Raw genomic sequence first — 14,644 nt, forward strand, 5'->3', positions numbered from 1 at the left:
ATTTCAAAAAGCAAAATATTTTTCAGGGGCCATGCTACATTCATTCCCCTAAGTATTAAAGCCTCTTATTCTTGGTTATAGTAACTCAAAGTTATTTTATTGATACCTAAGTCACTGAAATATTTTTCACTCTATATGCTCACTAAAATATTGCCATTGCAGACTTTTAGTTGAAACAGTAATCAGATCTGATAGACAATCTAATGCAAACACGAATTAATGAAAATGTGGTAAATGACTGGCAGACATGTATTATGCGGTAGAAGGGTTTTTTTTTTTTTTTTTTTTTTGAGGACTATAAGAGATTGAGATTGAAAAGATTACGTGGGTTTATACTGCCATAAAAATGTAGACAGCACGAACCTTATAAACACATGGTAAACAGATCTTATTCACTTTTGGGGGCAAGATTTTTGAACAAATGTTTCAATCCCAGTCAGCCAGGAAGATACGCCAGCCTTTATACACAGCTCTATACAGGCTGAAAGACTCAAAATCCATCTGATGTATTTGTATATAAAATCACGTGAGGAGGGCAGATCAAAAGCTATTATTATTAAAATTAGAGCAAGATTACACACACACACTCATATATATGTTGCATATACATACATAATATGCATAATGTATTCATCCTTTTCAACAAGTCCTAACTGAAAGCTTCATGGACCACATAAGACCTCAAGTGGTAGTAATTAAAAAATGAGTAACACAGCCCCCACTGAGCGGGAACTCACAATCACTCAGACAAGGTAGAAGTATATTTCTCAAGAAATTATAAATGTGTTAAGTGCTGAAATATAACATTTCAATAATTCAAAATATTAGACACTTGGATATAATGATCAACTCACTTTAAATTGTACTAGTTCAATAATGCAAGAGCCTAAAGTTTCTCAAAAGAGGAAGTGAAAAAACAGGCTTTTGAGAAAAGGCAGTGAACTGAAGCATCTGAACGCTTAGAATTTAGTCTAATCTTAGATGATTTATGAAGATGAAATTTGTAAAATCCGACTATTTTCATGCCATAAAAATGTGTAACGAATGCTTTAAAAAGAGGAATTTTGCCTAAATACCCGAATCACTTTTGATGTTACTCTCACTTCCTCTTTTGGAAACCATCATAACCATTTCCTTTAACCACAATACCACACGTCTAGTAACTTTTAGCGACGTTTGTCTTGCTTGTTTCTTTGCACAAAGATCGTATAGGAACGAATTTCCAAGTTAAAGAGCATCTCACAAAAAAGTTCAGGTCAATGAACCTGTAAGTAATACTATCTAAAATTATTACAAACTTACATAAACTTATAACCAAGTCTCTTCTCGGTAAATGCAGAGGGTTTCACTGGAATGACCCTGAGCTCCTGTCACACAAAATATTAAGTGTGAAGAGGCATTTTACTCTCCAGAGTGCACTAGGTTTAAAGTCAACCAATCCTCATATTCAGGGATGCCAATGGAACACAGCCATCGCTGCACAAAATTTATCCCTATTAAACCAGGACAGACTTCTCCTCTAGAATTTCAGTGTCTTACATCAAATTGCTGAAATAGGTCAGTTTTATATTGAACTCCATCATACGAATTTTTAAGTATTTTTTTCTTCAGGGGCCCTAATTTACAAGGGCTACAACTCTACTGCTACGATTAAACTAAAAGGAAATATTCAGAATGCATTAAAAAGCAAAAAAAAAAATAATTATTAAGATATAACATCAAATACACACTGGAAACTGTCAGGATCTAACTTGCATCAAAAAATCTTAAGTTTTCTCTTTATCAAATTACTAAAAACTTACTAACTTTGCCTTAAAAGGAATGGAATTCTGGTCTTTCTTTTCTAAAGTAAATTAATGTAATATTTGCTCTTTTAACCTATTTTTCTTAACTCCAACTCAGCCTTCCATTCCTTAATCTTGCGAAAGCCATGTAAAGACGTTCAATGGGCCTATTAGCTAGAGCTCCTCAAATGATCAGACTACACCATAAAATCAGCATAATAGCAACACAATCACAGCTTTTATTTTGTATAGACACCAAACGTAAAGAAATTTAAGAAACGATGTTTCGGTATTATCGACATGGTTGGAAAAACTAAGATGAGGAGGAGTAAAGAGAAAAGAGAGAAGAAGGCTGTTATTCCTGTCCTAGTGACTCACAACCCAAAAGTATTTCAGGAGAAAACTGGTTCCACCCTCACTACCACCTCCTTTCCACCTTCAAAATGAAATACTTCTAAATCGTCAACACACTCTTAAATGGCTTTTATTTGGCAATCCAGAATAAAATGGCCAAGTGGTGGAGATGCAGGGCTCATCCAAATGAGCCATTCCCTTCTCACATTCCCACTTACATCCAAAAGAACTGAGGGGGAAAAAAAAAAAAAAAACTGCTACCATCTCCGCCAGATTTCTACCATTCGATCTCAGTTATGGAACACCCAAGTTTTCCTATCCCCCTCCTAGGATCTCATCCATCCTCCTCCCTTTCGCGCAGACCCAGTTCCGGGGGCCCGGGGGCCAGGGCGCCGAGGAGGGGGCGGCAGCGGCGCCGGCGCCCCTCACCCCGCGCCGGGCCGGCCAGTTCCCAGTGCTGGGAGCGGGCAAATGGCTGCTCTCCGCCCCTGGCCGGCCCGCGAGCCGGCGGGAGAGACGCCAGGGCTCCGCATTAGGCCGCGGCGCACCCCGGCAATCCCGGTGGGGCCTGCGGCCGCGAGGCCGTGCTTTCTGCCCCGGGCGCCGCCCGCCGCCCCCATTGCCCAGGCCTCCCCTGCCCTCCATCCCGCCTCCGCCTGCCCGCCGGCCCCGCCGAGGCCTCGCCGGCCCGTGCGCACCTTCTTGATGTTGTAGAGGCGGGTGAGCATGCCGACGCCCCGGTCGTTGAGGATGGTGAGCTTCTCCGCCAGCTTCTGCTGACTAGGCTGCAGCACGGAGCGCGACATGGTGGCGGCGGTGGTGGTAGTGGTGGTGGCGACGGCGGCGGTGGCGGTGGTGGGGCCGGCGCCGCCGGCCTCGCGCCCAGTCACCGGCCCACGGCCTCCGCAGCTACCTCGGTTGGGCCTCCTCCCCTCCCGCCCGTGACCTCCGCCTCAGGGGAGCGCGCCCATGGCCCTCGCGCCCCAATCCCGTGCGGGAGGACAGAGCGAGCCGCGGCGGACGCCTCGTCGTCCCTTTTCCCGCAGCAGCCCGTGCCCCGGCAGCCTCCTGCCTTCGGTCCGCCGCCCTTCCGTCCCCACCCCCGGCGCTCTCCGCCCCAGCCCCCACCACCGAGCCGCCTTCCCCGGCTCCTCCACTAGGTGTGGCGGAGGCGGCGGCGTCTCAGGCGGCTGAGAACGAGGCCGCTTCCCCGCAGCCCCGGACGAGCGCTCGGTCACCTGATCTGCCGCGCCGGCGCCCTCGCGAGGCCGGACGGGGAACTGCGCCTAGTTGGGGCGGGTGGGGGCCTCGGCCCGCCTCGCGCGGCCTCGCTGCAGCCGCCGCTCGGGACGCGGCTCCGGCTCCACACGCGACCCAACCCGGCCTGGCCCGCCCACTGTCCGGGAAGCCTAAGCCCGACCTGATGAGGTTACGTTTTTTTGTCCGCCACACACCCCTCCGCTTTCAAGTTTCCAAAAGTTGCCTTTCCACCGCCTCCCTAAAGAAACCAGCAGAAGCCCGCGGGGAGGGGGCGGGGGCAGGGCGGGTTTTTTTTTCTGGCGAGTTTCGCCCGAGTGGGCTGGTGGCTTCATGCGCTTTTCCCTCCCACTGCTTGACAGACGCTCCGGCTGAACACAGCAGATGTGCTCTGCGAGGCGGCCTTCGCCTCTCCCTTCCTCCCCTTTCCAGCCTATCTCCCCCGCTTCAAGGCAGTTCAGGGGAGAGAGGGTCGGAAGCGAGGGCGACTCAAGTTCCTCAGATAATCAGAATCTGACATTTGTCGACGGGATTACCCCTCCGGAGAAGACGTCAATAGAAGAGGCCCTGGCCTGAGGGAGGCAGAAATAAATGTTTCTTCAAGTGCATGAAGGAACTTTCCTATTTTTTTTCTGGCCTCCACCCCAAATCCCACCCCTTCTTGGCAACATTCTGCTTTTCCATATTTTTTTTTTCCTTTTTTTCCTGATCAAACACCTCCCAGTCACACCCGAAGGCTGCCCCCTCTGATTCCAAAAGTGAGCAAAACCAAGGACTTATGTCATTGACTTGGGTGAGGAACTCCAGCAAAGAGGAGTCAAGCTGTTTTGATGGATTTTTTCGCCTTAATTTCGTTTGATGTATTAATTTTTAAGTAAGTGACAAAATATTCTGCCACCTTCAATAAACGACATTACAAAAGTAAGTGTCATTGGATTGATCAAAACACTTTATGGAAAGGAAATTGTGAGGAATATATTCTGAAACTTTTTAAAAATCTAGTGTATGTAGAGTTCCTTCAGAAATTTTCGTTTTAATATTACAAGATCAAGGCAGTAGACTGAACTTGATTTAAGGAGCTTCGAAAAGAGTCCTACATTCAGCGAAAAATCCTACCTGCCATTATACTTGGAGTCCTATACACAAAATTAACTTGAATGAAGGTTTTTTAATACAAACACCTCAGAGAGATCACCTATTGAGCTAGTATTAGTTATTAGCATATTGGGGGGATTTAATTTATCTGGTTGCATTCCAACTTCATAGTTTAAATATTAATTTAGAGAAGGTAAGAGTCTGGAACCTGAGATAGTGAGGGCAGACCTGGGAAGGAGAGGGTGTAGGGAGAGGGGTGGGGAATAAAGATGTGCTTTTTTCAGGGACCAAAGGCAAATTTAACCAGACAGAATTAGAGTCCTACATAGAAAGGTTATATCATTTTCTAGTTTTTCAAACGGAGAAGGCGATGGCACCCCACTCCAGTACTCTTGCCTGGAAAATCCCATGGACGGAGGAGCCTGGTAGGCTGCAGTCCATGGGGTCGCTAAGAGTCGGACACGACTGAGCGACTTCACTTTCACTTTTCACTTTCATGCATTGGAGAAGGAAATGGCAACCCACTCCAGTGTTCTTGCCTGGAGAATCCCAGGGATGGCAGAGCCTGGTGGGCTGCCCTCTGTGGGGTCGCACAGAGTCAGACACGACTGAAGCGACGCAGCAGCAGCAGTTTTTCAAAAGTGCTGTCTAGAGAGAACAATAAAATGGTGCCACATTAAAATCTGAACACAGCTGTCATTTAGAAAAGCCACTATCATGATTCCATATGAACTTGAACACTTGAAGCTGCTTATAACTCAGAAGCACCGGATAGAGGGAGAGCTCTGTAGATTCTAGTCTCATTGTTGAATTTTTATTATAACTAACTTTTAGACATACTGGTCCTAGATTGAATAGAATATTTATATTAGGTGTAAGTGAAGTATTCATAATTCTTGCATTTCTCTACATTTTGCATCAAAAAGGATTTTGTTACTGAGCCAACCCTTTTGAAGTTTACCCATATGTGTAGTGTGAGTGGGCTTCCCCAGTGGCTCAGCAGTGAAGAATCTGCCTCCAATGCAAGAAACCTGGGTTTGATGCCTGGGTGAGGAATATCCCCTGGAGGAGGACCCCACAACTCACTCCAGTATTCTTGCCTGGAGAAACCCATGGACAGAGGAGCCTGGCGGGCTACAGTCCATAGGATCACAAAGAGTCAAACACCACAGACGTGACTGAGCTCACGCATAATATAAAGTTTATTGGAAGTGCTAAGGTAATAATCATGTATTTTCCTATGCATATATGATTTTATGGCAAGTATAATTAGTATATGTCCTTTTATATTTCCTCTCAGTATTTCAGTCTTTGAAAACACGTCATACCATGTGAATCAGCCTATAAAGTTATTATAAAAATTGCCCATCTTGTAGATTTTTTTCTTCCTACTGTTTTCTGGAAAAGCAGAAACTTTTAAAAATGATTAGGAAACTTAGAAAAGATTAGATAAATTTTAAAAAGCTTGATTGACAATTTTATTTCCCTCATCATATAAAGCATAGTTTTCACAATTCCTTTGGTCCTAAAGATTTTCAAATTGTTTCACTTCAGTTAAGAGATTTCTGCTGTTTGTCCCTAGAACATAAGGCTTCAGAGAGATTTAGAAAGTAGATGATAGCTTTTTATTTGCAGTAATCATAGAAATTTAGCTAGCATAGACCAATAGGCCTTAAAAAGTGTGAATTTTACTGTATGTAAAGTATATCAATAAATCTGACTAGAAGTTACAAAACTGTGTTTTGAAAAATTATTTTTTCTTGAGAGAAGTATAAAAGTACCCACTGTAAGGAAAGTAAACATTTGAAAACCCAAACTGGAAAATATATAAATTGGAAGAAGAATAAGTTTGGCTTTATAGAAGAATTCATAATAGAATTATATTTTGTGACCCACAAATATATTTTACAATGATTCAGTTATAAAATCCTACTTATAAAATTTCAGAAACAAATCATGGATATGACATATAGCTTTTTATATATGTGTTATAAAATATTTGATCATTCATAGTAACAATTCTGGATGGATTTAAATGTAAATGTTTGAACAATAAACACTTAAAATGTACAAAATAATGTTATTCTGAGAGGAGATATGAAGCTGTGTAAGGTATAGATTTTAATCTCCCTGGCTCACATTCTGGGCTTCCCTGGTAGCTCATCTGGTAAAGAATCCACGTGCAATGTGGGAGACCTGGGTTTGGTCCCTGATTTGGGAAGATCCCCTGAAGAAGGGAATGGCTATCTACTACAGTATTCTGGTCTGAAGAATTCTGTGAACTATAGTCCATGGGGTTGCAAAGAGTAGGACACAACTGAGTAACTTTCACTTTCACTTGGGCTTCCCTAGTGGCTCAGTTGATGAAGAATCTGCCTGCAGTGCAGCAGACCCGGTTCGATCCCCTGGTCAGGAAATTTCCTGGAGAAGGAAATGGTAACCCACTCCAGTATTCTTGCCTGGAGAATCCCATGGACAAAGGAGCAGGAAAGGCTGCAGCCCATGGAATCACAAAGTCGGACACAACTGTGCAACTAACTCACTTTTTTTTTCAGCTCACATACTGGGTAAGCATAGAACTGTACATACACGAGGAAGTCTGATATAAAGCAGCCTGAGCTACAGGGCTACGAGAGAAGTCTAGAGAGAAGAGCCCCAAATTGAAGTTCCTAAGCGTGTGTGTATGTATTGTTCACATGACTTAGTTGCTCAGGCATGTCCAGCTCTTTGCCAGGCTCCTCGGTCCATGGAATTCTCTAGGCAGGAATACTGGAGTAGGTTGCCATTCCCATCTTTCAAGGGATCTTCCCAATGTAGAGATCGAGCCCAGGTTTCCTGCACTGCAGGCGGATTCTTCACTGTCTGAACCACCAGTGAAGCCCAAAGTTCCTAAGGATTATTCTAAAACTTAGGTTTGTTCAACTTTAATAAGTGCAAAATAATTTTAAGTGCAGGCAAATAATAGGAATGCCCATCACATACATGAAAGAACAAATAAAGTTGAAGGTAGAACAGAAAATATGTAGGCCTGTGATTGCTAAAGCAGGAGAAAAAAAAATTCAATGCGGACGAAGTATAGAAAAAAATGGGAAAACTAAAGATAACTTTTGAGAACTTGAGGATAATAAAGATAATTTGAAATAGTTGTTGACTTTATTAATTATCCTTCAATGTCTCCTTCTTCCTTAGAATAAAGTCTACATCTCTCAGTCTCCCTTGCAGGCTATTCTTGCCACTAGGACATAAGTTTCAAGAACCTTAAAAGACTGCTGTGTTCTCTTTTGGCCAGTCTTCCCCTCTTATTTCATTCTGCCAAATGAAACAGGACACAGAGACCACTATCTCAATCCCTGAAGACAATGGCCACTCTGAGATGACAGAACATAGAAATGGAAGCTGTAAGTGGGCTTCTTAGAGCAGAACTATCATACCAAACCTCCCCGTTCGATTTCTGGATTTTGTGTGAAACAGAAAGTTTTATTTAAGCTTCTTTTAGCTGGGATTTTTTTTAATTATTCACAACCAAACTTGATCCTAAATAATATTTCTTGTGGTCAACATTATAGTATCATTACTAAGAGTAAAATAAGGACTGCTGCTGCTGCTAAGTCGCTTCGGTCGTGTCCGACAGTGTGCGACCCCATAGATGGCAGCCCACCAGGCTCCCCCTTCCCTGGGATTCTCCAGGCAAGAACACTGGAGTGGGTTGCCATTTCCTTCTCCAATGCATGAAAGTGAAAAGTGAAAGTGAAGTCGCTCAGCCGTGTCCCGTGTCCGACTCTTACCAGGCTCCTCTGTCCATGGGAGTTTTCAGGCAAGAGTACTGGAGTCGGGTGCCATTGCCTTCTCCAAAATAAGGACTAGTAATCCAATTTAGTATTTATGTGTTTTTCACACTATGTGTCAGGTGCTACTATTTGAGTTACATTTTCTCATCTGCCTCTCTCAATTTAATGTGCTCAGTCGTATTTGACTCTTTGCAACCCCATGGACTGTAGCCCTCCAGACTCTTCTGTCCATGGGGATTCTCCAGGTATTCTTTAAATATTTTCAGAGGATAATATTCCTTTTGAGATATTATCATCCTCATTTTACAGGTGAGGAAACTAAAATACAGATAGTTTTTTATTTTTAATTACAGAAGGTCATACCCATAGAAAGTGATAAAGCTGGTATTAGATTCTGTCAGTCTGACTCCAAAGTTCATGCATCTTCTTAACCACTGTGCTCTAACCGGCAAATTGGATGGCATAAATTTGTCATGCATCCGATGAATAGATTCTGTAGTTTCTGGAGAGTTCCTTAACTCTGCCCAAACCTTCCTAAACAGTCCGTTGGTTAAATTTTCTTCAATTAACTGCTAGACTCAGCTATATTTTTTCCACACCAATATATCAGTTTTTTATGTGTTTTTCTTTAGCTTTTGCCTCCTCCAGAAGCTAGAATGGTAATTTTTTTTCTTTTTCAGTTTGTCTTTTTTTTTTCCTTCTTTTTTTTTCACTTTAAAAATTTTTTTGTTTCTTTTTATTTTTTTAATTTTTCTGGTAATTTTTTTCTGTGACACTTTTTCCTAATTCTGAAGTATATTTCAGTTTGCCTTTTTTTTTTTTAGTCACCCAGCCTTCTGTTGCTTCCCTATTTAGAGCAGAAAGAGGGACAGATTGACAAAGATCTTCTTTCAAGGTTCTTAGGGTAAAGATCTTCGATTAGGATATCTCCTGTCAAAATTAATGTTCCCCTAATTCTTAAAGACAAATGCAACATTTTTCCTCACATACAAACCAGGTAGCTATATATGACTAGAAATGTATGACCAAATTTCTCTGAGAAGCCTAGAAATAAAGCAATAGACATAGAGTGTTTTTTTTTGCCAGTTCCCCATCCCTTCCTTTTGTGAAACCAACTGCTACCTTTGACCAAAGTGAAAGTGAAGTCTCTCAGTCGTGTCCGACTCTTTGCGACCCCATGGACTGTAGCCCACCAAGCTCCTCCGTCCATGGGATTCTCCAGGCAAGAGTACTGGAGTGGGTTGCCATTTCCTTCTCCAGGGGATCTTCCCAACCCAGGGATCGAACCCAGGTCTCCCACATTGCAGGCAGATGCTTTAACCTTTGAGCCACCAGGGAAGCCCCTACTTTGAACAAAACAGCGCAGAAAGTGAAAAATGGGTCAGGCTGTGGGGAAGATTAGGCATATGTTAACAAGAAACAAATGGAGTTTTGCAAGGAAATTTTACTTTTTTAAGCTGTTCTAAAGATTGCATATAGTTGGACCATACCGTAGACAGAAGAACCAACTTTGGGTGAAGAACTTTGAAAAGGACAGTAGAAGATTTCACTGTAGTTTAACTATGGTCATAAAAAGGACAGACAGTAAGATACATGCTAAATCAATACTTCAAGTTGTGTTCTACATATTCAAAGACCATAAGGTATGAAAATTACACAACTAAAAATGATTAAGAAAGTGAACAGGGAAAGATGCAGCAACAGTATCCCAGTATCTATAGTAAGTGAGTAAGGAGTTAGGACTTAGTCAGAGATTGCAACTTGGTATTGCAAAGGAGTAACCAAGAGAAGTTTAAATGAAACAGATGTCTCCAGTAGTTAGCAGAAGACAAGCCTAAAACAGAACTGATCTGAAAAGTTCAAAAAGAAAACAATGAGAAATTAATTACAGCCTTGATCTTTACTATTCACATCCGATTAAATTCATCTTATAGCCTGCGAGATATTGATAATGCACTTTACACATGTTTGTTTGCTTCTGCTCTGCAAACTAAATTTCCTTTTAAAATCACTCAGAACTTCAGGTTCTTTCTGTGGAAAAACTCTAATGTAATGAATAATTTCTGTTTATGATTGGTTTTAATTCTTCTTGGTTCTTTTTGCAGTACAAAGGATTCGTGAGTTTTTTGTTTTTGCTTTAGAAATGTATTGTGCCTAGACATACTTAAATAGTAGATGATGTATCAGTGTATACACACACTAATTGCTTGATCTTTGGTGTTTGGTCTTAAGTATTTTAAAATACTAGAATGCTATGTGTAAAATTGGCAAAAAACAATGGTAAAACAAAGCTTGAGTTAAACTACAGGTTAAGCCTATGATGATATCCAACTTCCAGCTTATATTTTTACGTTTAGTCTACCCTAAAGATCCTTGGAAGGTACGTTATGACCAACCTAGATATCATATTAAAAAGCAGAGATATTACTTTGCCAACAAAGGTCCGTCTAGTAAAGGCTATGGTTTTTCCAGTAGTCATGTATGGATGTGAGAGTTGGTCTGTGAAGAAAGCTGAACGCTGAAGAATTGCTGCCTTTGAACTGTGGTGTTGGAGAAGACTCTTGCGAGTCCCTTGGACTGCAAGGAGATCCAACCAGTCCATCCTGGTTGGAGGAGGAGACCAGTCCTGGGTGTTCATTGGAAGAACTGATGCTGAGATTGAAACTCCAGTACTTTGGCCACCTCATGCGAAGAGTTGACTCATTGGAAAAGACTCTGATACTGGGAGGGATTGGGGGCAGGAAGAGAAGGGGACGACAGAGGATGAGATGGCTGGATGGCATCACTTACTCGATGCACATGAGTCTGAGTGAACTCCGGGAGTTGGTGATGGACAGGGAGGCCTGGCGTGCTGCAATTCATGGGGTCGCAAAGAGTCGGACGCGACTGAGCGACTGAACTGAACTGAAAAATAAATAGTTTACAAAAATTGGGAAGAATATCGAATATACTGAACTGGACCTCCACGAAGTCTAGACTAGGAGTACAAACTTAGGATCATCAAAATATGGATGATATTTGGAATCGTGGCAATAGATGAGATCATTTTTGGAGAGATTATTTTTAAAAGGAAATTAGGATCTAGTCCAAAGCCCTGAAGAACTCTGACTTTAGGAATCAAATACAGTTAAATGGAGTCAGCAAAGAAGACTGAACAGGAGTTTGAAGGGAACCCGCACAGAGTCAGGCACGACTGAAGTGACTTAGCAGCAGAAACTAGGGCAGTAGCCAGAGGGGTCCAGGGAGGGTTCTCTGTTTACTTTCAGTGGAAGTTGTCAGATTATCCTGTAAAGAGGGAGAGATTTATAACTCAGTACAGACAGAAAGGATGATCAAAGGTACAGAAGCTTTGACAGAACAGGAAGAAAGGGAATGAAGGGGAATCAGATGATAAACAAACAAACTAATTTTGACTGGGAGTTCCAGGAAAAGCCAAGATAATGATACTAGATAACATTTATTGAGTACTTGCATTGTGTCATGCTCTGCTCCAGTGTCTTACATGTATTAATGTGCTTCATCTTTATAACAAACTCTGAAATAAGAACACTTTATTATTCCTATTAAACAGATGAAGAAGTTGCTCCTAAGCCCACAGCTGGTAAGGGGCAAAGCTCAGGCTATTAACCACTTAATGAGAACACTGATGTAGGTCAGCAGAATTGGTTTGGGAAAGATAGGAAAGTTTTCTCATAACTTCTATTTTCTCAATAATTAGAAGTAGTTCATCAGCATAAAAGGGAGGTCATGTGTCACAAATATTGAATGTTTAGCAGAAAAAAAAGCCTAGGTTCTGGGATCAGACTAACAGAGCTGGAATCCTGGTTTTCACACTTACCTTGGATCTTCGACATGTGACTAAAGCACTCTGAACCTCAATTTTTCACCTTAAATGAAGATTATTGTACTTATTAGATTGTCTGAGGAATGTATGGAATAATTTTTAGGACTGTACCTTGTGTAATTCAGTGAATATAAGTGTTTCTTGTTACTACTATGGTGATTATTATTATTGTCCCAGCCTGCCCAGTTGTGTGATTTTCTACATTGGTATGTGGCACAAAAGGGATGAAGAGCTGTAGATTTTTCTGTTTTTAGGTGAGTGCTATGGAGAGAAAAAGTGGCAAAGGAATTGGGAGTTGTGGTTAGAGAATAATGTAGCTAACTGTGTTTTAAGACTCAACCAAAAAAATTTAAAAACTTGTCTAATTGTATTAGCATTGCTTTGTTTGACAAATTCCTATTTCAAAGTAATAATTTCTGAAAAAGACAGTTCCTCTATTTCATGTTAGACATATAGCATAATCATTAAGCTTCTAAGTGTTGATTATATGCAAATGTTAGGGACATTAAATTTTTTCTTATAAAATATACATTATGCTAAATATTATAAACTCATTATAAGATGATTTTCCCCTACTAAAACATCACTGAAGTCTAAATGTTTACAATAAGTCAAGTGTTCACTGATGCTTAAATTCAACTTTCTATACCCACTTAAATTCAAATCCAGTGTTACTTAACCACCATCATACCAACTAAGGTGCTACTGTTTCCTTGCTTTAAAGCTATGAACATTCATTGTCCTACCTAGATTATTTGTATGGTAGATTATTTGTCCTACCTAGATTATTTGTATGGTAAAAATGTATGGTACATTTTTCCCGTTTCTTCCATTATTTCTAATTACTTCAATTGATTACTATTTTCCCCACAAAACTTTAGAATCAGAATTTATTTAAATTTTCCACACTTTGTGTATCTCTCCCATTCCCAGTGGTCTTTATTTGTGCTACACTTGAAATAATAGGATGAACAATTAACTTTAAGTTTGTGAAAAGAAGAAAGCCATGTTTCACAGCTAGTGTCAAGTTTTGTTTACTTATTTCATGTCATAGATTCTACATTTACAATATTAGGAGAATGTTCAAACAAACTTTAGCATATGCATATGTATGTGTAAATACTTTCGTGTGTCAGATTTTAATTATAGAATAGTTTGACCTTTGTAAGTTGAAAGTATTTATAAATAGCTATAAATAGAAAATATTTATGTTATCTAGTATATTAGCTTAAAAATGGTAGTCATTCTGTTATCTAATATATTAGCTAAAACTGCAACTGCTAGATTACAAACTATAGTACTTCCAAACACCAGAAGGGGACATTGGTAGTCAACCAGTTCTGGAAAAAACAAAGTTAGTGTAGCTCACTCTCTTGTTTTAAGAGAGGGTGTGACAGACTTAAGGCTCATGACTTGAATCAGAAGAACGGAATGAAGCTAACAACTCGTCTTTACTCATTTCCCCCAAGGAGTTGAAGCAGAACAAAAATAAAGCTGAAATCATCTTTTCCTTACATTTTGGTCTTTATAGGCCAAATTAATTCTTGATTCTAATTAAGGTTCCTAATTAGCTTTGGATCATGGATGCTACATAAATCTAACAAAACTAGGCATCCTGTCCATAAAAATATACAAAATTTTAGTGCAATTTTAACAAACTTCCAGTCTCACTAAAGCCTATATAAGGCCCACAGACCAAAGATTCAGAACTATTCTGGACTGTAACAAGTCCATCCAAAAAGCTACAGGAAGAGGAGTTGTATACCCAAAGTAATCATGTGTTAAATGTCCAGGTTTAACCTGACATAAATATTGAAAAACAAATGTTCAGACCAGCATTCAGAATGTAAAAAGTTTCTCTTTCCTGATGAGTTCAATGCATAACAACTGACTCTCTGGTAATCTTTCCGCAGGATGAAAGTGTAGACTTTGTAGTCAACATCCTTATCAGGACTAAATATCCCGCTGTAGCTGGATTACACAAGTTCCTGCTTTATCTGCCTCCTTCTGGTGCCAGACTTTGGCACCTCCAACAGAAAGTAGGAAAAAGAACTGAACGCATGAAACTTAAATGATTTGATTTTATTTTCAGTTGAATACCTTGACTAAATAGCTTGGTGCAAAGGAAACTGCTATTTTGCTCTAAGTTTTTTCCCTTTTTCTTACTGCTATATGTATATAGCATTGGCTGCCTCCTTAATGAAATATATAATGTCTTAAAGAGATTCTGTGGCTTCTGCACATTACATAAGCCGTAGTCAGTCTGCCTCAGAATGAATGCAGAAAAATTGTAAATTTAGTCTCAGAAGCATGCTGCTAAAGCAGACCCAGCCAGCTTTTCAGCCTTCAAAGCAGCTTTGTATAAAGCAGCACATTTGGAAATCTGTCGCTGGTACACTCTATTCATACCGGATTAATAAGAAGTAAAATTTAACATGACGAAGAAAAGGACATCGAATATAAGAAAGGATCACAAAAATGGAAAAAGCAATAAATTCCAACAAAATCCAGTATTAGTTAAG

At 40.5% G+C, this 14,644-nt stretch overlaps 1 protein-coding gene across 1 annotated transcript in view; it reads right to left on the reverse strand.

Annotated features, from left to right (window-relative positions):
• The window catches only part of NCKAP1 (NCK associated protein 1), a 105,748-nt gene extending 102,516 nt beyond the window's left edge, over positions 1 to 3,232 (reverse strand). Inside the window, exon 1 of the mRNA XM_086361534.1 lies at positions 2,837 to 3,232. Coding sequence (XP_086217660.1) covers positions 2,837 to 2,944 — 108 coding nt within the window. The 5' untranslated portion in view covers positions 2,945 to 3,232. The remainder of the gene's footprint in view (positions 1 to 2,836) is intronic.
• Positions 3,233 to 14,644: the final 11,412 nt, after the last annotated feature.

The sequence above is a fragment of the Bos grunniens genome, chromosome 2 (genome assembly GCF_055505025.1).
Source record: "Bos grunniens cultivar Pamir isolate PY7600 chromosome 2, Bosgru_T2T1.0, whole genome shotgun sequence".
Classification (NCBI taxonomy): Eukaryota; Metazoa; Chordata; class Mammalia; order Artiodactyla; family Bovidae; genus Bos; species Bos grunniens.